Source organism: Rhinatrema bivittatum, chromosome 3 (genome assembly GCF_901001135.1).
Source record: "Rhinatrema bivittatum chromosome 3, aRhiBiv1.1, whole genome shotgun sequence".
Taxonomy (NCBI): Eukaryota; Metazoa; Chordata; class Amphibia; order Gymnophiona; family Rhinatrematidae; genus Rhinatrema; species Rhinatrema bivittatum.
The window spans coordinates 493066832-493090300 of NC_042617.1; the positions used below are offsets into that span (position 1 = coordinate 493066832).

Here is a 23469-nt window from a genome sequence, read left to right on the forward strand (position 1 = left end):
GTTGGAAGGTTTTCCGGTGGTGAAAAGGCCATTTTTTGCAGCACCTTTTCTTCCCATTGTGTGATGATAGTTGTGTTCTTGCAACCAAGATGTAGTCTATCCCAGTATTTGAGTGTTAACTTTACACACATCTCACTGGCACATAGAGGAGTTAAGACCTAAATGGAGACATATAGCTCTGTAGTATTATGGGTATTTCAGCAAGGATATTTGGGAAGCTTTGCATTGACTTGGCACCCTTATATTCAGGATCATAACTGAGGCTGCTGATAGGGTAGGAAAGAGGAGGAAATAAGTTATTGGAATAAGCAGGATGCAGTGCTACATGTTGTGGATGTTTGTTTGTGTGAAGTTTACTATCTTGAAAGGTACTTGAATCTGGGGTGACATGGCACTTAGCATGCAAAAGAACAAGTCACATGCAAATCTTAACAATTGTAAATGAAGTAAATAAAAATAAAATAAATAGCTGCCCTATTGTTGCTGGGTCTACGGGAGCCTGGGGAGCTCCCGGCAGCCAGAAAGAGCCCAGAATGCTGCAATGAGTTTTTTATTTTTTAAATAGATAAATGCAGCTCAGTGTGGCTGCTGCCACACTGCAGCAGCAGATCTGGGAATGCAGACACTGCCATCTTAAGCCAGCAGACAGTGTCAGGGCTGTAATCAAAGCCCCAGCACAGACTTGGGACAGTGGTTTCAGCAAGAGGCTGCCTACACAGTGCCTGTAGGAAAACTAAACTCAATTAAAAACCTGTTAGAAGCTGGGGTTTGGTGGTGATGGTGGTCAGCAGATGAGATCATATAAATATGGATTTAACCCTTGACTTGGGGAAAATTGTTTATTGTGTAAGTTAAAAATATAGTTAGCTGTAAAAAAATGTTAAAATAGCTAATATTGTCATGAAAAGACATAAGAAATTGCCATGCTGGGTCAGACCAAGGGTCCATCAAGCCCAGTATCCTGTTTCCAACTGTTATAATCTGCTATGCTGATGGAGGAGCAAGCAGATGGGAGTTAGCAATGTGTTACGTTTCTGCTCCTGAAGAAGGAGGAGTTAGCAATCTGTTATGAATTAGGCTGCATAATTAGCAATCTGGTAAGGACCACCCCACCGGGGGGGGGGGGGGGGGAGGGAGGGGGCGGAGTTAGCTATCTGTTACGGATCTTCCTAGGGAGTTAGCAATCTGATAGGCTTGGCTCCTGTAAGAGGAGGAGTTTAGCAATCTGTTAGTGCTCTGCTCCCCCAGAGGTAAGGAGTAGCAACTGTTATGCTTTGTTTCTGTAGAAAGATGAGCCAGCAACCTTTATGATCCCCACAGGGAGATAGCTATCTGATATGGATCAGCTTCCGTAGTAAAGAAGTAACACTTAGTAGAAATAGTGCATCCCTGGGCCGATGGCAGACGACAGCGCCCTCAAGTGGAGATCCTGAGAGGGACCACCAGTTAGGCTGGAGTATTGAGACAAACACAGATAGTTCTTTATTAGACTGGAAGTAGAACCACCAGAGGTGGCAGTAGTGAGTTGATGTGCCCGGCAGGGCTGAAGTCCCTCTGATACTGGAAGTACGATCTCTGAGTTGCTGAGCTGTAAGGAGAGACTATAGGTAGTGAGAAGACAGGGTATGCTGGGCATAACCAGTGGTAGATGATACACTCACAATTGTAGATATTTGTAATGTCCTCTTATGCAACAAAGAGTCTTCAGTATTCAGGAACAGGAGCCGCAGGCGAGTACTGGTTCCTGTAGGCAGTCTGAAATAGAACTCACAATAACTGTATATGGGATGGCTTCTGAAATAGAGGAGAGGCTAGGAGAAAAGGTATTAGGAACATAGGCCCTCGTGGAGCGAGTACCGGTTCCTATCTGCAATGGTAACTCATGAACTCCATACCTGCGATAATATCTTAGACTGAAGGGAGCCTTAGAGATAAGGAACAAGGACCCTCGTGGAGCGAGTATCGTTTCCTCTCTGTAATAGGACTCACTGTGTTCATGTCTGCAATCGCCTCCAGGCAATAGGAGTCTTCTGAGTCTTCGGGAACGTAGGCCCTCGAGGAGTGAGTACCGGATCCTGTCCAACAATCTGAAATCAAGAAGAGAGAGAGAGCGGAGCACCCAGGAGCGGGTACTCCTGGTAAGTTCGAAAAGGCCGAGCAGTGGAGAAAGATTTCCCCTTGCTGACTCGGATCGTTGTTGCAAGTAGCGTGGACTGCCGAAGCAAGTCACGTTGGAGTTCCTTGCTAACTCATTTGAGGTTAGCAAACAAAGACCTTTTAAATTGAAAATGGATGACTTCACTAAGGGGGGATGCCCCCGTGGTTCGCGCCCTTGCTGGTACAAAGTCTGGAGCCCGCGTGCATGCACACCCTTATGACATCAGACACATGATGGATCCATGGCGTCAGGCCAGCCCGGGGATACAGAGACCAAGAGGCGGGGAGAAGCCGCGGCTGCATCTGTCCGCCAAAGAGAGTCACCACAAAGGTAGAGAGGGTGGAGCGAGGGTGAGAATAGGCATGAACACAACACCAACAGAGGCCAAACCAGGCCACAAGAAGCTGGCAAGTACCCAAACACCAAGAAGATCCCATGCTACTGATGCAATTAATAGCAGTGGCTATTACCTAAGTAAACTTGATTAATAGCAGTTTATGGACTTCTCCTCCAAGACCTTATCCAAACCTTTTTTGAACCCATCTACACTAACTGCACTAACCACATCCTCTGGCAACAAATTCCAGAGCTTAATTGTGAGTGAAAAAGAATTTTCTCCAGTTAGTCTTAAATGTGTCTCTTGCTAACTTCATGGAAAGCCCTCCTGGTCCTTCTATTATACGAAAGTGTAAATAACTGATTCACATCTACTTGCTCAAGACCTCTCATGACCTTGAAGATCTCTATCATATCCCCCCTCAGCCATCTCTTCTCCAAGCTGAACAGCCCTAACCTCTTCAGCCTTTCTTCATACAGGAGCTGTTCCATTCCCTTTATCATTTTGGTTGCCCTTCTCGGTACCTTCTCTATCACAACTATATCTTTTTTGAGATGTGGCGACCAGAATTTTACACAGTATTCAAAGTCTGTCTCACCATGGAGTGATACAGAGGCATTATAACATTTTCTCTTTTATTAACCAGTCCCTTCCTAATAATTCCTAACATTCTGTTTGCTTTTTTGACTGCTGCAGCACACTTAGCCAATGATTTCAATGTATTATCCACTAAGATGCCTAGATCCTATTCCTGGGTGGTAGCTCCTAATATGGAACCTAACATTGTGTAACTACAGAAAGTGTTATTTTTCCCTATATGCAACACCTTGCACTTGTCCACATTAAATTAAATTTCATCTACCATTTGGATGCCCAATCTTCCAGTCTTGCAAGGTCTTCCTGTAATGTATCACAGTCTGCTTGTGATTTTGTATCATCCGCAAACTTGATAACTTTGCTCGTCGTATTCCTTTCCAGATCATTTATAAATATATTGAAAAGGACCGGTCCAAGTACAGATCCCTGAGTCACTCCACTGTTTACCCTTTTCCACTGAGAAAATTTACCATTTAATCCTACCAGTTTGTAATCCAGGAAAGGACATCGCCTCCTATCCCATGACTTTTTAGTTTTCTTAGAAGCCTCTCATGAGGAACTTCATCAAATGCCTTCTGAAAATCCAAACACACTACATCTACTGGTTCACCTTTATCCACATGTTTATTAACCCCTTCAAAAAAATGAAGCAGATTTGTTAGGCAAGACTTCCCTTGGGTAAATCCATGTTGACTGTGTTCCTTTAAACCATGTCTTTCTATATGCTCTACGATTTTGAACTTTAGAATAGTTTCCACTATTTTTCCTGGCAATGAAGTCAGGCTCACTGGTCTATAGTTTCCTGGATCACCCCTGGAGCCCTTTTTAAATATTGGGGTTACATTGGCCATTCTCCAGACTTCAGGTACAATGGATGATTTTAATGATAGGTTACAAATTTTAACTAATAGATCATAAATTTCATTTTTGAGTTCCTTCAGTACCCTAGGATGCATAGCATCTGGTCCCGGTGATTTGCGTACTGCATCTTCCAGGTTCACAGTGATTTGGTTCAGTTTGTCTGACTCATCACCCTTGAAAACCATCTCCGGAATTGGTATCTCCCCAACATCCTCATTAGTAAACACAGAAGCAAAGAATTCAATTAGTCTTTCTGCAATGACCTTATCTTCCGTAAGAGCCCTTTTACCTCTTGGTCATCTAACGGTCCAACCGACTCCCTCACAGGTTTCTTGCTTCAGATATATTTTAAAAAGTTTTTATTATGAGTTTTTGCCTCTACAGCTAACTTCATTTCAAATTCTCTCTTCGTCTGTCTTATCAATGTTCTACACTTAACTTGACAATGCTTTTGCTTTATGCTCTTTTCTTCAAATTGATCCTTCTTCCAATTTTTGAAGAATTATTTTTGGCTAAAATAGCCTCTTTCACCTCACCTTTTAACCATGCCTGTAATCATTTTGCCTTCCTTCCACTTTTATTAATGCATGCAATACATCTGGACTGCGCCTCTAGGATTATATTTTTAAACAATGTCCATGCCTGTTGAACACTTTTAACCTCTGCAGCTGCACCTTTCAGTTTTTTTCTATTTTCCTCATTTTATTAAAGTTTCCCTTTTGAAAATTTAGTGTTCAAGCTTAGATTTACTTATTGTCCCCCTTCCAGTTATTAGTTTAAATTTGATCATGTTATGATCACTATTGCCAAGTGGCCCCACCACTGTTACCTCTCTCACCAAATCCTGTGTTCCATTTTGAATTAAATCTAAAATAGCTCCCTCTCTTGTTGGTTCCTGAACCAATTGCAGGACTACTGTTACATTTATTTAGAACGTAACCTGAAAGTTTAGTGTGATTTTGGACTATGCAAGTGGAGTTTTTTTTATTGTTTCATTTTCCCATTCATTTTAATGGGCAATCTAAAAATTAGTAAAAAGTACAGTGTAGCTTTCAGAGAAAAAAAAAGTAAACTCTTTGCCATCCCATAGACAATGCCATGGTAACGGTATAGTAAAGCTAGCCCACACCAATGTCTATGCAAGGCTGCTGGGTGATTAGTTCTGTGTAATAACACCAAGTTGAGGCAAAACACAGAAAGATTTGAGAAGTAATTTTGCCTTTAAAAAAAGTTTAAACACACTAAAAATTCTTTTGAAAGCTGTGTTCTTTAGTCAAAGTGTTTTTAAAAAGTTTCTTGGTGGATAAGAAGGTGTTCTAAAGTAGATGAGAACTATTTCTTGAGGATACTTTAGAGGATTAAGGATCTCTTCTGAGGAATTTTTTTTAGAAAGCAGTCTGAGGCAGAAAAAGTATGTGGGTTCCACATACTGAGGCAGGGAGAGATATGTTTTGGTACTACAGGCAGGGCTGCTGGAGATTGTAGAGAAAGCCCATGGAGCCTGAGGCAGGCCAGGAGGGAAGGGTTAGGTCGGCCATCATAGTTGGTGATTCAATTATTAGGAATGTAGATAGCTGGGTGGCTGGTGGGCGTGAGGATCGCCTGGTAACATCCCTACCTTGTGCGAAGGTGGCGGACCTCACGCGTCACCTAGATAGGATTTTAGACAGTGCTGGGAAGGAGCCGGCTGTCGTGGTACATGTGGGCACCAACGACATAGGAAAATGTGGGAGGGAGGTTCTGGAAGCAAAATTTAGGCTCTTAGGTAGAAAGCTTAAATCCAGAACCTCCAGGGTAGCATTCTCTGAAATGCTCCCTGTTCCACACGCAGGTCACCAGAGGCAGGCAGAGCTCCGGAGTCTCAATGCGTGGATGAGACGATGGTTCAAGGAAGAGGGATTCAGTTTTGTTAGGAACTGGGGAACCTTTTGGGGAAGGGGGAGTCTCTTCCGAAGGGATGGGCTCCACCTTAACCAGGGTGGAACCAGACTGCTGGCGCTAACCTTTAAAAAGGAGATAGAGCAGCTTTTAAACTAGAACAAAGGGGAAAGCCGACAGTCGCTCAGCAGCGCATGGTTCGGAGAGGTATCTTTAAAGGATACTAATGATGCATTAGAATTAGGGCATCCCGACAGTGACGTTCCAATAATTAGAAAAGTAGTCCAAAAGCCTGTAACTGAAAACTCACCTGAGCTAAAAAAGTCTAACTTATCCCTATCAATTAAAAAGCAGAATGAAAATACAAACAAAAAACAAACTTTAAACATCCTGCATGAGACTAAATACAAAATTGAATCTTTATGGGTAGAAATTCCTTGTGTGTCGGGGAAGACTATAGTGATAGGGGTATACTACCGTCCACCTGGTCAAGATGGTGAGACGGACAGTGAAATGCTAAGAGAAATTAGGGAAGCTAACCTAATTGGTAGTGCAGTAATAATGGGAGACTTCAATTACCAAAAACACAACAAGTGCAGAAGAACTTATCGGATCCACAATTTATTTTTATTTTTATAACACAGTTCATAAGGCAACTCCACTGTCAATTTTTTATGTATAATTCCAAGCACAAGTAGGGGTCCCCCGACACGGACCCTGTGTTTCGCCCACTGGCTGCGTCGGGAGGGACAACACCATGAAATCACAAATCTTCAATATTTTCAGCGACCGGTTAACAGGGAGTGCACAATCCATCCTAAAGAAAGCCCCCATACTCCAAGATTTGCTCACTGACACCAACCCAGATATCTGTGCCATCACAGAATCCTGGCTAAAGAACTCAGACCATGTTTTTAACAATCAACTCCCGACACAGACGTACGACATCTTCTCCATCCCAAGGCCCAAAAAAAGAGGAGGAGGCTTACTTCTAGCTACCAAGAAACACCTTAACCTTAAGTTACAAACAAGCTCCCCCCCCCCCCCCCAAGACTTGAAATCGGTCTTTTTAAATCCAAATCCCTGCAGGTCTGCCTTGTCTACGCCCCCCCTAGTATACTTGAACAGGACCCATCCCCCCTCATCGAATACATCACCGACAACATAAAGCCGGATACACCCGCAGTGATACTCGGAGACTTCAATCTCCATGTAGACACCCACCCCACCACGCCTGCTTGCGAAACCCTACTCATCACCCTCAACGCCCTGGGCTTCAGACAACTAATCTCCGAGCCTACACATAAAGCTGGTCACACACTTGACCTCCTTTTTGTTAATACAAGCATCACAGTACCCCAAGCACCTATCACCACCCCCATCCCATGGTCCGACCACTTTCTCATCAATGCTCACCTCACCATCAATACCAACACACCGATCTCAAACTCACATAAAAAAACGATTTCTTTCCGTAAACCATGTCCTCCTGAGCAACTCTCCCTAGCCTTCAGCAAAGTAAGTGAAAACATCGACCTTACTAACCCAGATACCGCTCTACAGTCATGGGATAAGTCCATCTCCAATATTGCCGATGATCTTTGCCCCACTATCCACAAAATAATAACCCCTACACGCACCGAGAGAAAGCCATGGTACACCAATAAATTAAGAAAACTGAAGCAAGACCTCAGATCCAAGGCGCAAACAATCCACACCCAACACAAAATGGCTTACAAACATACACTGCATGCATACCGTCAAGCAACTCCTCGCCAAACGTGACTTCTACGCAGCTAAAATCCATAGCTATAAATTCAATCCTAACGCCTTATTCTCCTTCGTTGCAGATCTCACAAAATCTCCCTTTCCTTCCTCCCAAGATGAAAATAGCATAGAGAAATGTGAGAAACTAGCAGACTACTTTAAAAATAAAATCTCCAATATTCTAACTCGGCTCCCCTCCAATCCTGCCCCCACAGACCCACTACCTATTGACAATAAAATTAATCTCAGCTCCCTTGACCTCACCTCCTTGAAGGAAGTTGAATCCATACTAAAAAAGATGCGACCAGCCACCCATTTCGCAGACGCCATTCCATCAAAAATTCTCCTCACCATTCCTTCCGCCATTGCAAAACCTATAGCAGATATTATAAATTGCTCCATCACCACCGGAAAAGTCCCCGACCCACTTAAACTTGCCATTGTAAAGCCACTACTAAAAAACCCACCCTTGACCACAACGACCCTGCAAACTACAGGTCCATTTCCAATCTGCCTCTTATATCCAAAATCATGGAGAAGGTGGTTAATACTCAACTCACCGATTTCCTAGAAGAAAACAATATCTTACATCCCGCTCAATATGGCTTTCGTCAAGACCGAAGCACCGAAAAACTCCTACTTGCCATAACAGACACCATCCTCAAAGGCATGGACCACGGCCAATCCTATATACTTGCCCTTCTTGATATCTCAGCCACCTTCGATACTGTAAACCATCAAATCCTAATTTCACGCTTAGCGGAGATAGGCATCTCAAATACAGTCCTATCCTGGTTCTCCTCATACCTCGACCACAGAAAATACTTAGTCAAGCTTGATAACTTTGAATCCGCTCACATTCCCCTCACACAAGGCGTACCACAAGGCTCCTCTTTATCGTCCACCCTCTTCAATATATATCTACTCCCACTTTGCCACCTACTCTCTAAACTAGGACTAAATTTTTTCTTATATGCAGACGACGTACAAATACTTATTCCCATTCGGAAATCCCTCAACGAAACCCTGCAGTACTGGGAAATATGTCTGACATCCATCAACACTCTCCTCTCCAATCTCCACCTTGCACTCAATGCCTCAAAAACTGAAATCCTTATCCTAACAAATCAACCAATCGACTCGATCCACCAAATGATTCAAAATGCCTCACAAGCTGACACACTACCGCCCAATGTCAGAGACTTAGGAGTTTCCCTAGACAATCAACTAAGCTTCAAATCCCACATTAAATCTCTGCTAAAAGGGGGCTTCTATAAACTTCAAACCCTCAAAAAACTGAAGCCCCTCCTACACGCCCACGACTTCCGTACTGTTATGCAAACTACCATATTATCTAAACTCGACTATTGTAACTCCCTCCTCATAGGCCTCCCAGCTTCCACTATTAAACCCCTTCAAATCCTCCAAAATGCTATGGCAAGAATCCTAACAAACACCAGAAAAACTGATCATATCACTTCCATATTACAAGATCTACATTGGCTCCCCATTGCTTTCCGTTCCCAATACAAAACACTTACCATCCTCCATAACACATTATACAAAAACAACTCCCCCTGGCTTGAAGATATGCCACAGTTCCGTCAAACTAATCGCCCTGCTAGAAACTCCCTCGCCGGCACCCTTCAAACCCCCTCACTCAAAATTGGGCACCTTACCACTACCAGGGAAAGAGCCTTCCCCATCGCGGGCCCCACCCTCTGGAACTCCCTTCCTGCCAAACTCCGTTTAGAACCGTCCCTGAGCCACTTCAAAAAAGGAATCAAGACATGGCTCTTTAAACAGGCTTACCCCAACTCCTCTGAACCCTAATCATTGTTCATCTCTGAACTATCTCAGCTCCCGCCCAGCCTCCATACCTTCTCCTTACCTCCCTCTTACCATCCCAGTACCCCCCCCTGCTCCCTTCCCCACACCTTTCCCCTGTACCCCCAGCCTCCCTTCCACCCCGCCCGTCACCCTCTAGCAACCTTTCCCTGAAAGTACCTTGCCATAATGTTTCCTTGTTCCCTCCACCCCCTCCTCCTTTCCCCCCTCGCTCCCTCCCTCCTCCCTCTGCATATAATTGTACATAAGTGCACATGCCTCCTTTATACTGTAAATAAGTTCACATACTAAGTTTATAAGTGCACACAAACGCCCCCTTAATATTGCTTAAGCATATTTTATCTTAACATGGATAAGCAAATTCCATGTCGTTCAACAAAGTTTATCCCTGCTCGTTGACTTTCTATCCTGTACTTTCATATGTTATCCAGTTCGTATATTATCCAACTATTTCCCAGTTAGCCCTCCATCCTCGTTCATTGTAATTTCCTTTCTCAGTTACTTGTGAACCGATATGATGTGTCCCACGAATGCCGGTATATGAAAAGTGTTAAATAAATAAATAAAATAAATAAATATGAAAATTTGTGGATTTTCCTTTCATTTTGTCAGGCCCCTGAAATGCAACAAAATAGGAAATATCGTCTTTATTTTCTATTTCATTGCAAATGAATGCACATCCCTAATACACACACGCTAACAACATTATAGACTGCGGAAGATTGGCGATGTGAGGCAGTCAGTTTTACTGATTTGGTTTGAGATAGCGTAGTAGGTGTACCATTGTATCCTGAGACTTCATGGTCAAGAGTGGTAGATCAGGTTCAGTCTATGACATCAAACAGCATGAGCTATTCTTCAATCACAAGCCATCAAAGTTTCACATCATTCCTGAGTCAGCGCTCTCTACCCAGCGTTCACAAATAGTGCTCTCAAAAATTATTACCCAGGAATCAAAGATAAGTAAGCACCAACAAACTGTGACACAGTTTTGGTAAATTGTACTAGTGCAACACACAAGGGGTCAAAGTCATTGAGTTAAAACAGGTTAAAGATAAAAGTTGTTAATATTTACCTGGAGATTACCAGAATTTCCTAAAGAACTTGAAATTACAAGTTAACACAAAGAATCAGATTTCTTGAATTAAAGTTGAAATTCAACATTTGTTCTCATTAAGAAGTAATCTTTGTACAGGAACTGGTTTCTACTCCATAATGTGTTAAGAATTAGAGTGACAGTCACATATGAAAAATTGTTTTTGTGCACCAGAAGTAAATTATTTCTCTTTGAAATTATTGACATTATTTAATGGTTTGTTTGTTCAATAATTACACTTGTTTCTAGAGGTGAAGAACCTAGAAAATTATCCATTTTCCAGCAAAATAATATCCTTTAATTTAATTGTAAAAGTGCCTCTGAAATCTTTTTTCTATTTTGATTTATTTTCTTGTGAAGACACTCTGAGTGTGCAAACTATCTCCATAGCATCTTTAAAAGTGGAAACCCCAATACCCTTACCAGATGGTAAGGCTATTGTACAATTGTATAATTTTATAGAAAATATCTTATAAATAACTTTAACACTTTAACAAAATAAGAGGAGGGGAAAGGAAAGGTTGGGCACATAACTATGTACACAACAGAAAAGGCTCCACGAATCCCAAGAAGTTAGGTCCTGCTAGTTTTAGATGGCTGGAGACAGTAGTGGTCAGCACAAGCCAACCAGCTCAAGAGCAGCAGGGGAACCCCTTCTCAGCTTAGGCACGGTGCTGCACCACCACCATCAGCCTCCTGGGGTCAGGTCCCATGTGATTATCAGTTACTCCATCCTCTGAAAAGCTGTACTTCTAGCCATGAAAGACTGGGCTTCTGGGCTAGAAGTAAGTGCTCCTGCCACACAGCCAGTCTCCATAACATGATGTACTAACCTGAATCAGTGGCAAGTTTCCAGCATGCTTGCCTTCCCGTGCAATGGCAGAGCATATTCAGGACCATCATCATGAGGTTCTGAGAGAGAAGTGGTAGGAAGCCCTATGTTGGGAGAACAGGAATGGAGGCAAGAAGTTTGATCTGTCAGTGGGGGAGAAGCTTGGAGTGACAAGTTCCCATGAGGTCTGGGGACACTTGTGTCTGTGTAAGGGGGGGAGTTGGCTGGGCTGGTGCAAGTGGTAGGGGTGGTGGTGTTGTGACTGGCCCCTCACAGCTGGCACCGCAGCTCCATCAGTGGGAGGGGGACTCATCCATATCCTTCTCCTTGGCCTTGTCCTCCTCCTCCTCATCAAAGGAGGAGCTGTGGTGTCTGTAAAAAGTGGGTAGCGATCCATCAGCTGATGTGAAAAGGGTTGTGATCCAGAACATAATGAAAACTGTAATATTGAGTTCCATTTATGGAAGGGATTGAGGCTAAGGGATGTGATCCAAAGCAGTGTGTCACCTATCAGCAATAAGGGGTTGCAAGGCAGGATATAGGTTCAAATGGAAATAGAGGCTTCTGTATGGCTGGCTTATATGGTGACCACTTAATGTGATTTGGAGTGCTGTTCTGGGAGGCTGCCTTGCGTTCCAATGCCTCTGCTCTATGAAATAATCAAGAATTCTTATTATATGAAGTAGAGCCCCTGATGCAGCCCCATTCTGAGAGGGCGAAACTCGGCCTCAGTCGGGCTTTTTAAAGATATTTATTTCCACAATAAAGAATCCAAAAGTTGGACATTTTGGCTTCTAATTCTCATCTTGTTGCCTCCACGGCTTTGTTAGACAGCCTTCCTTGTTGCATTATGAATCTTAGCAATGTATGGCCATACATCTAAATGATACCAGTCACACCAGTGGAAGGAACCAAAGTGATGTTTCTCCTATGTCATCCTTTCTGGGGGCAGCATCACTTTTCAAACACAGGGACACAGGCAAGACCACAGGAGATCTGGGTTTAGGGCTCGGTGCCAGAACCAGATATTTGGCTGGGTCCTGGTGTCAGGCCTAGGCTTTGACTCTAAATGTACATGTTATCAGCTTCAGAAAATAAAAGTTATACTCAGAAAATATATATTCTGAAATTGAATCCAAAGAGAAAAAAGAAGCTGCCTACTAGGTTGTGTTAAAGATTTCTGATAATCATTAGAGATGTGAATTGTGTCCTCGATCGTCTTAACGATCGATTTCGGCTGGGAGGGGGAGGGAATCGTATTGTTGCCGTTTGGGGGGGTAAAATATCGTGATATATCGTTAAAATCGTTAAAACCCGCTAAAACCCACCCCCGACCCTTTAAATTAAATCCCCCACCCTCCCGAACCCCCCCCCCAAATGAGTTAAATAACCTGCGGGTCCAGCGGCGGTCCGGAACGGCAGCGGTCCGGAACGGGCTCCTGCTCCTGAATCTTGTTGTCTTCGGCCGGCGCCATTTTCCAAAATGGCGCCGAAAAATGGCGGCGGCCATAGACGAACACGATTGGACGGCAGGAGGTCCTTCCGGACCCCCGCTGGACTTTTGGCAAGTCTTGTGGGGGTCAGGAGGCCCCCCCCAAGCTGGCCAAAAGTTCCTGGAGGTCCAGCGGGGGTCAGGGAGCGATTTCCCGCCGCGAATCGTTTTCCGTACGGAAAATGGTGCCGGCAGGAGATCGACTGCAGGAGGTCGTTCAGCGAGGGTTCCGGCGCCTCGCTGAACGACCTCCTGCAGTCGATCTCCTGCCGGCACCATTTTCCGTACGGAAAACGATTCGCGGCGGGAAATCGCTCCCTGACCCCCGCTGGACCTCCAGGAACTTTTGGCCAGCTTGGGGGGGGCCTCCTGACCCCCACAAGACTTGCCAAAAGTCCAGCGGGGGTCCGGAAGGACCTCCTGCCGTCGAATCCTGTTGGTCTATGGCTGCCGCCATTTTTCGGCGCCATTTTGGAAAATGGCGCCGGCCGAAGACAACAAGATTCAGTAGCAGGAGCCCATTCCGGACCGCTGCCGTTCCGGACCCCCAGGTAATTTAAGTCATTTGGGGGGGGTTCGGGAGGGTGGGGGATTGAAGGAGGTAGGATTTGGCAAGGAAATGTTTAAGTTATTTGGGGGGGGTTCGGGAGGGTGGGGGATTTAATTTAAAGGGTCGGGGATGGGTTTTAGTGGGTTTTAGTGTGCCGGCTCACGATTCTAACGATTTATAACGATAAATCGTTAGAATCTCTATTGTATTGTGTTCCATAACGGTTTAAGATGATATTAAAATTATCGGACGATAATTTTAATCGTCCTAAAACGATTCACATCCCTAATAATCATAGCCCTATTTGTGCTTTATAGAAAACAGCAACAAAAATTTAATGCCTGCACAGTAAGGCATCTTGCTAACATTTATGATTTCTTGAATTTCTTATTTCAGGGATTACTAATTATTATTTCTCCTGCAATGTTGTATCACCTAAATTACCTCTCAAATTGGAACACTATTTCTGAAAAAAATGCAATAATACCATATCATTTTTTCACTAGAAAAGGATTATGGAAAAATATGACCCAGTAGTCACATGAGCTTTGTTTTAATAGAAAAGTCCTTACTTTGGTAAAACATATTACATAACTTGGCCAGGAAAACACAAATAAAGAATAATTATTTTGGTTTTAAAACTGTATTCTACATGAAAATTTCTGTGACCACAAGAGTGACAAACACCTTGATGATAAAGAAGTGAAAACTCTAAAAAGTGAATTGATCTCCTGGAGTTTAGATGACCCAAATTTGTCCTAGAGTGACTTTGACAAGTTTATTGTTGAATGATGTTTTTTCAAAAGATTTGCATGTTGAATATTTATTACTTTAATATTCTGAAATTAAATGTATTCGAATGTAAATATGTTTTAGGAATTCTTTTTTCTCATGGTGAAAACTGGAAAGTAATGAGAAGATTTACCCTAACAACTTTACGAGATTTTGGCATGGGAAAAAGAACTTTAGAAGACAAAATAGCTGAGGAATGCAGTTTTTTGCTAAAGTCCTTTGAATCACAGAAAGGTATGTGAGTTTTTTTATACCCTTCTGGCATTCTCTTTGTAAATTCATCTGCTTTACTGTTTCCATTTCATACTTATATGTCCTGCTACCAGTGGTGTACTAAGGTGGGGTGCGGGGGTGTGGTCCGCCCTGGGTGACAGCCAGAAAGTCAGAGGCCATGAGCAGATCCCATCCCACTCGAGGTAGAAGAAGGGGGAGGCCTACAGGCCACAAACAGTGGGACAACTGGGTGGCCACCTAGAATGCCACGGGTCTGGAGCTGGAAACTGTATAGGCTTTTCTTCTTCCCGCCCCCCATGGCCTGGAAGAGGAAGTGGTGGGCCCGCGCAGGTGGGAAGAAGCAAAGGTCATGCAGTCGCAGCCTGAAGCAGGAGGAAGTGCAACAGCACTAGCCCCCACTCTCCCCACTGCATATATGTTTTTAATTGTGCATTTGTTAATAAGTTGTACACCGATGTGATGTTTTCTACGAACGTCGGTTTAAAAAGACCTAATAAATAAATAAATATACAGGAAGTGGAGCTGCACCAGCCCGGGTGCCACCTCAAGAAAAATGAAGAGTCCCCGTCTGTCACAGGGGCTGAAAGAGGAAACTGCTACTGTGTTTCTGAAGGGGAGCGGGGTAGGAAGTGAGATGAAATGTGTGTTTGTGTCTATATGTGTGTGTGTGTATGTGTGTGTATAGGAGGGTGGGTGCATATTTGTGTGTGAGAGAGGGAGCTGTGTGAAGGGGTGTGCATGTATGAGAGAGAGAAATGGAGGGAGCCTGTGTGTATGAAAGTGTGTGCAAGAGTGAGAAGGAGCCTCTGTGAGGGAGAGGGGAACCAGAGAATACTGGGCAGGGGGAGGGAGGAGGGACGGAGAAGTGAACGGGGGGAGGGGGGGAGGAGGAGAGATAGAGATGTGACAGATGGAGGGGTGCCAAAGGAAGTATTCACTCCAGGTGACAAATACTTTAGGTATGCCACTGCCTGCTACTATTACCATTTATTATTTCTGAAGTACTACTAGACACATACAATGCTGTACAGGTATATCAGAGACAGTCCCTGCTCATTGGAGCCCACAATCTAGTCAAGATAAACCTACATGACAAATAAATCTATGAGAAGTGCATTTATTCTAGAGAAGAGTTTAGGTTTTAAAAGCATCTTGAAAAAGGTGAGATTTTAAAATTAATTTCAATACGGATAGAGAGGGAGTGTGACATCAGAGCCAGGAAGTCTATTGCAGGCATAGAGTTTTCTTTTGAAAATTAGGTCTGGCAGGGTTTGGGAAAGCAGGTTCTTTGAAGCAGATGCAAAGTATTAACTTGTATGTAATATATTAATGAATAATATTTTGTATTTATAGGTTGCCCTCAAATTTTAGCTCAAGGCAATTTACATTTTTTCAGGTATGATAAGTTTTTTCCCCAAAGAGTATATAATCTAAATGGGTACCTGAGTCAATGGTAGATAAAAGTGAATTGCCCAAGAACTGCTATTGAGAGAAGTTGGATTTGAACCTTGGTTTGCAGCCCATTGCAGTAATCACTGGGCTCTATGCCTCCTTGACCTAACTCTGACCTTGTCTACCAATACTAAGGGAGTAATTTTCAGAAGCCATTTTTATGCAGGTGAATATGGGTTACCATTTCATCCTTCTATAGCAGTCCAGTCCAGTCTGAACTAGTGAATTATATCTCCCTACCAGCAGAAGGAGGGAGAGCACACAGGCTTTCTCCCTAAAATCAATACCACTATGTATAGATAATGCAGCACAGTATTCCAGTATTCTCTGCCTCCAGCAGATGGTAGGACTCACTATTGGTGCAGCAGGATTTTCAGGATAACTTTATTTTATTTATTTAAACAATTTTTATTTACTGGTTTTTTACTGGGAGGTAGTCAAAACAGTTTGCAAGGTGAACATACATATTAAAAACAAAATAGAATACTAAATACAGATAAATGTTACGATCCTGCCCGCGAGGAGCGCGGGCAGGCCCTTATCTTCACGCGGCTAGTCGAGCTGCCGACGCTGCTGCCGCTGCCGCGATCCCTCCGTGGTATCCGGGCTCCTCCCCGGCTGCCTTCTCCTCCGTGCAGCGGGGCCGACCCACCGCGAGCTCTCCCTCGCGGCCGGGAACCCCGCTGTCTGTCCGGGCTCTCCCCGACGTGCCTCTGCCTTCCCGGGGTCCTCAGCCGGCAGGGAGGGCATCCCTGCCGGTGCCCGTGCTGCAGCCCGGGTCCTCGCCCGGCAGGGAGGCCGTCCCTGCCGGTGCCTGCAGCCTACACAGCCCCTGCAGCCAGCCTTACCTTCTCTCCTGCTTCTAACTTCACGGCTGGAAGCCGCTCCAGCAGCCTGCCACTTCTCCAGCTTCAGGGCAGGGCTGCCCCCATGCTTGCCTGGCTTCCATGGGTCCTCCACTATGCTGAGAACGCCACCAGCTTCCAGCAGGCGCGGGCGCGCGCCTGCTGGAAGCTGGTGGCGCCACCAGCGGGCGCGCCACCAGCGGGCGCGCGCCTGCTGGAAGCTGGTGGCGCCACCAGCTTTCTTAGGCGCGGGCGCGCGCCTCTCTGCTCCTCTTCAAGGGTCAGCCAGGTGTGGCCCCCTGCTGACCCCTCCCTGGGCGTTGTCCACTTCAGGCTACTAAAGGGCTCAGCGTTCAGTCTGTCTTTGTCTTCGCAAGGAGTTGGTCAATCCTGAGATCCTCGTTCCAGGAGCTGCCTTGAGTTCCAGCCTTCTGCAAGGTCCAGTGTTCCATGTTTTCTGTCAGAGCTTCTTGTCCAGTTGTTCCAGTCCTGATGTTTCCAGTTGTTCCAGTCCTGATGTTTGCTTGTTCCTGTTCCTGCCTTGAGGTCTGATTCCTAATCCGGTATCCATGGTCCAGGCCAGATATACAAGCCTTGTACTTTGATCCTGAAACTCGCCTGAAAGCTAAGTACCTTGCTCTTGAATCTCCTGAAAGCTAGCACCTTGATCCTGTGTCCTCCAATGTCCTGGTACCTCGCGGCAAGCCACACCGTGGTCCGTGACCAGCCCTCGGGGCGGGCTGATTAGGGCCATCTGTGATGCAAGCCATGTACCTCGTTTCTAAGTCTCTGAGAAGTCCTTGTTCCTGATCCTGTTACCTGCCTTGGCTGCCGGTGTGCAGCAATTCTGCTTTGGCTGCCGGTGTGCAGGAATTCTGCCTTGGCTGCCGGTGTGCAGCAACCTGCTTCTTCCCTGTTGCCTTGATGTCGGTGCCTGATCCAGTTCCTAATCCAGTCCCAGATGTTCTGCCCTTTGTCTTCGTCTGGCTCCTGAGCCTTCTGGCCTGTTGCGCCCTGGAGTGGCCAACAGGTGGGATTCGTCCCTGTGCTTTGGAGCTTCCCTTCCTGCCAGCCGACGGGGCTTCGGATGTCAGTATCCCAGCATCGGAGTTCACTTCGCCTGGATCTCTCCTGCATTCTCCTGTTCTCAGCATGGTCCGTGACCTGCCCTCCAAGGCAGTGTTGGGGACGCCTGGGACAGGGTGGCCCTTGACTCAGTCCCAGGAGTGGTCTGAGCGGGGTGCCCTGAGGGACAGTGCCCATGTTTTCCTTCAGCCCTTGTTCCTGAGTCTACATCTGCACCTTCAGTACCTCATTTCTGAACCTACCTCTGCATCTTCAGTCCTCGCCTCTGAATCTACCTCTGCACTCCCAGTACCTTGCTTCTGAGTCTACGTTAGCACACCCAGTATCTTGTCTCTGAGTCTTCGTCTGCACTTCCAGTACCTTGCTTCTGAGTCTACGTCAGCACGTCCAGTACCTTGCTTCTGAGTCTACGTCTGCACTCCCAGTGCCCTGCTTCTGAGTCTACGTCTGCACTCCCAGTGCCCTGCTTCTGAGTCTCGTCTGAATCTATGTTCCAGTCTTCGCTGTCCTGGCCTCCGTCCGGCCTGCCGCTTCATGCTGTATCCTGCGGCAGGTCCGAAAGGGCTGGGAACGGTCGGAGGACTGTTCACAAGACCAACATTGCGTTGTTGGGTCTTCCGAAGCATGCAGGTCCGGAGGAGGGCCTGTCGCATGGTCATCGCTCCAGTCTTGCTTCCGTCCTACCCATGCTCGGGCATGCCACGCCTCCTGCGGCCCTCTTCGGAATCCTCTGGGGTCGAGCCGCGGCCCAAGGACACACCTCTCTCAGGAAGTGGGATCGCTCTCCGAGCGCTCCGCAACAATAAAGGTATGTAATAAATTAAAAGGTTTGAGTTAAATTAAAATCATAAGAACAGGTAACATAATTAAAATTGAAGGAGAAAAGAATTAGATTCCAATTGGATTGTCAAGAACAGACATGTAGTAAGAATATTGAACGAGGTCTCTGGCCTTTGACCTGGTGCAAGGAAAGGCCACTGGTATGTCCAGCAGTGTGAGCCCACTTGGGGGCCGATGTAATACGGGGGTTCAGCTTAGCTTGGTGGCAAGGGCATGGTTGAATGCACATTTTTCGAGCGCAGAGGGAACACATATGCAATATCTGGTTTTATATATCCCTAACACACAAAAAAAATTTGCGTATAGGGAATAGTGCTGTGCCAATAGAATGCAAATCTATTTAAATGCACCAATTAGGTATTAGTACCCGATGCAGTAACGTGCACAGAAATTTTGGACGTCTTTAGTGAGTTTTTTTGCACTAGAAATTTTGCGTCTGCTTTTGTTGTGGAGCGCTAAGAGAGCGGTCCCACTTACCAAGAGATGTGTGTTCTTGGGCTACGGCTCGACCCCAGAGGAACTCTGAAGAGGTGCCATGGTAGGCGAGGCATGCCCGAGCATGGGCTGGACAGGAGCGAGGCTGTACAGAAAACTGTGGATACTGACCCTCCTCTGGACCTGCACGCTTCGGAAGTCCAACAATGCAATGTCTTCACGGCTGGGAGCTGCTCCTGCAGCCTGCCACCTCTCCAGCTTCAGGGCAGGGCTGCTCCGCTACCTACCTTGCTCCTTGGGCCTTCCAAGTGGCTGAGGACGCCACCAGCTTCCATCTTTCTCTTCTCCAGCTCTCCTAAGGCGCGGACAGAAGCAGGAAGCAGAAGAAGGGCTGGCTGCAGGACGAGCAGGGAGCTGTAGAAGGCTGCAGGCGCCGGCAGGGACGGCTTCCCTGCTGGGCGAGGACTCGGACTGTAGAAGGCACTGGCAGGGATGGCCTCCCTGCTGGCTGAAGACCCTGGCCTCGTGGGAACAGCTGCAGGGACGGCCCCAGCTGATTCGAGGAAGCAGGAGTGGCAGCGGCAGTCCCCAGCCGCATGAAAGAGCTCCTGGCGGCCCGACACTGCTGCGTAGGGCTGGAGGCAGCCAGGGAGGAGTCCAACGACGGCGGCACACCTGCCGTGAAGAAGATAGCGTCAGCGGTCCGACTGGCCTTGTGAAGGTAAGAGCGCAGGCAGGATCACAACAGCTTTACACTGGCGTTATTGTTCCTGAGGGTTTCTGTTTCTCTAATGGAAACTGTTTCCTTGTCATGTTTGACCTTTTTCTTGTGTCTGTGAGGAAGAATTAGGGCAACTATACAGGCAATAGCAAATAAACCTGCCAACAACAGAAGACCGGAGAATCATGCAGATCGCATGGAGCAGGTAGAGGTTAGGAAATGACTCTTTCCTTTTAAAGTTTCATTGAAATCTAAATTTTTGGGCCATTAGGATACCCTGGGGTTGGATGTCGGTGACATCGATGTTTTACAGTTGAACGGTCATTAATTTTGCGTCTTTAAATAACCCCACAGTCCTTTAGTTCTGGGTCTGTTTGCAACATATTCTTTTGTATCCCACCAGACACTAGGGATGTGAATTGTGGGCCCGATCTTAACGATTGAAATCGTCTGGCAGGAGAAGAAAATCGTGTTTGGCACAAGTTTTAGTTAAAAAATCGGTTTTTCCGATTAGTGCGCACTAACGGGAGTTAGTGCGCGCTAACAGGAAGTTAGCGTGCACTAACCATTGTTAGTGCGCACTAACAGAAAATGATACAATTTGACACTTTTCAGGTCAGTTAAGGTCAGTTTAGGAATGAATATGTATTCCTATTGGCTGCCCTCTTATTTATTCATGTTACCAAGGTTCCCACTGACAATATATGGGGGATGGGAAATGGAAACAGTTGGTAGCTTGACAAAAAAAGTAATGTGATCAGTCAATGTGACTAGAACTTGTGCCCTATCCCTGATACCGGGAGTGTTGTGATCTTCCTGCACGCAGTGCCCTATCCCTGATACTGGGAGTGTTGTGATCTTCCTGCACGCAGTGCCCTATCCCTGATACCAGGGGTGTTGTGATCTTCCTGCACACAGTGCCCTAACCCTGATACCAGGGGTGTTGTGATCTTCCTGCACACAGTGCCCTAACCCTGATACCGGGAGTGTTGTGATCTTCCTGCACACAATGCCCTATCCCTGATACCAGGGGTGTTGTGATCTTCCTGCACTCAGTGCCATATCTCTGATACTGGGAGTGTTGTGATCTTCCTGCACACAGTGCCCTAACCCTGATACCGGGAGTGTTGTGATCTTCCTGCACACAGTGCCCTATCCCTGATACCGGGAGTGTTGTGATCTTCCTGCACGCAGTGCCCTATCCCTGATACCAGGGGTGTTGTGATCTTCCTGCACTCAGTGCCATAGCCCTGATACTGGGAGTGTTGTGATCTTCCTGCACACACTAGTGCCCTAACCCTGATACCGGGAATGTTGTGATCTTCCTGCATGCAATGCCCTATCCCTGATACCGGGGGTGTTGTGATCTTCCTGCACTCAGTGCCCTATCCCTGATACCGGGAGTGTTGTGATCTTCCTGTACTCAGTGCCATATCCCTGATACTGGGAGTATTGTGATCTTCCTGCACGCAGTGCCCTATCCCTAATACTAGGGGTGTTGTGATCTTCCTGCACTCAGTTCCCTATCCCTGATACCAGGGGTGTTGTGATCTTCCTGCACTCAGTGCCATATCCCTGATACTGGGAGTGTTGTGATCTTCCTGCACACACTAGTGCCCTAACCCTGATACCGGGAGTGTTGTGATCTTCCTGCATGCAATGCCCTATCCCTGATACCAGGGATGTTGTGATCTTCCTGCACTCAGTGCCCTATCCCTGATACCGGGAGTGTTGTGATCTACCTGCACGCAGTGCCCTATCCCTGATACCGGGAGTGTTGTGATCTTCCTGCACACAGTGCCCTAACCCTGATACCGGGAGTGTTGTGATCTTCCTGCATGCAGTGCCGTATCCCTGCTCAGTGCAGGAAGATCACAACACTCCCGGTATCAGGGATAGGGCACTGCGTGCAGGAAGATCACAACACTCCCGGTATCAGGGTTAGGCACAAGTTCTAGTCACATTGACTGATCACATTACTTTTTTTGTCAAGCTACCAACCATTTCCATTTCCCATCCTCCCAACCATAACCTCAGTGGGAACCTTGGTAACATCAATAAATAAGAGGGCAGCCAGCCAATAGGAATACATGTTCATTCCTAACTGACCTGAAAAATGTCAATTTGTATCATTTTCTGTTAGTGTGCACTAACTCCCGGTTAGTGCGTACTAACCCCTGTTAGTGCGCACTAACTTGATTAACGATTTTTTAACGATAATCATTAGAATTCCTATTGTATCATGTTCTTTAATGATTTAAGACAATTTTAAAATTATAGGACAATAATTTTAATCGTTGAAAAACGATTCACATCCCTACCAGACACACAGCTGTGATAAGCTGAGGATGTGGTTGGTCTTTAGAAAAACACCTGGGTCTGACCCAGTATGGCATGTCTTATGTTCCTTATGTATTATGTTTCCAGGTGCAGCCCTTTAGTTCTGGGTCTGTTTGCAATTGTTCTTTTGTGAGCTGAGGATGTGGTTGTTCTAACTGTTAGAAAAACACCTGATAGACCCTTGCTGTGACCCAGTATGTCTTATGTTCCTTATGTTAATAGGATTCCAGGTGCAGCCCCGAGCCATTCATAGATCTTGCAGGCAGCATTCTATTCAGCCACACACAACTCTCCTAGGATTACCTGAGTCTGAAGTGGTGTGAAGTTACCAACTCAGCTCTAGAGCAATTGAGACCCTGTACCAGGACCTGCACAATGATGTAGATCCCATCGCCTCTCGCAACCATGCTGTCCCAGAGCTGGCGAAACATCTGTGTGCTTTGCATTTTTTTGCAACAGGAAGTTTCCAAAATACAGTCAGTCTGGTTTGTGGGATGAATCAGTCCTCAGTCTCGCGGCACTTTGGACAAGTCTTGAGGGCTATGATGAAACGTATGTGACAGTATATTTATTTCCTGGTGGGCCCAGTGCAACTGCAGGAGATCTGGCATGGATTCTTTGACATAGCTGGGATGTCCAATGTATTGGGAGCAAAAGACTGCACCCATAACTCACTTACCCCCAGCTCAGAACAGGAGTGCATTCCACAATTGGAAGTCATTCCATTCGATGAATGTGCAGGTGATATGTGATGCCCAGCAACGGATCCTGAATGTACTTTCTAGGTTTCCGGGGAGCTGCCACGATTCCTACATCCTTGCTCGTTCCTCGCTTGGAACCGATTTTCCCAAAGGGAAATACGGTGATGGCTGGTTCCTCGGTAAGTAACAGTAGGTAACCGTAGTCTTGATAGAGAACCAGGTGGCAAGGAGTAATGCACAAGTAGAATTGTTTTATCCTAAAATATTTTGGTACTATTGTGTATATATGTGTTTCCTGGTGTTTGTTTTGTCAGTGTCAAAGATGCAATAGTTATTACCTCTGTTATAGGTGATGCTGGCTACAGCTGTGAGCCGTGGTTGCTGACTCCACTCCTAGCCCTGCACATACCAACACTAGGTCTGTCATCAAACAGACATTTGGCTTGCTCAAAGGACGATTCAGATGCTTGGACCAATCAGGTGGTGCTTTCCCATACAGTCCTGAAAAGGTCACATGCATTATTATGGCCTGCTGCATGCTACATAACCTTGCGTTGCACTTTGGGCTGGAAGTGGAGATCCCTGAAAACTTGCCCCCACATCCACC

General features: G+C 45.9%; 1 protein-coding gene across 2 annotated transcripts in view; it reads left to right on the plus strand.

Annotated features, from left to right (window-relative positions):
* Positions 1-23469, plus strand: part of LOC115088126 (cytochrome P450 2K6-like) — a 114123-nt gene that overhangs the window by 17817 nt on the left and 72837 nt on the right. For both annotated transcript variants that reach the window (XM_029596102.1, XM_029596101.1), the window contains one exon: positions 14293-14442. In XM_029596102.1, the coding sequence (XP_029451962.1) occupies positions 14293-14442 (150 nt within the window). The remainder of the gene's footprint in view (positions 1-14292; positions 14443-23469) is intronic.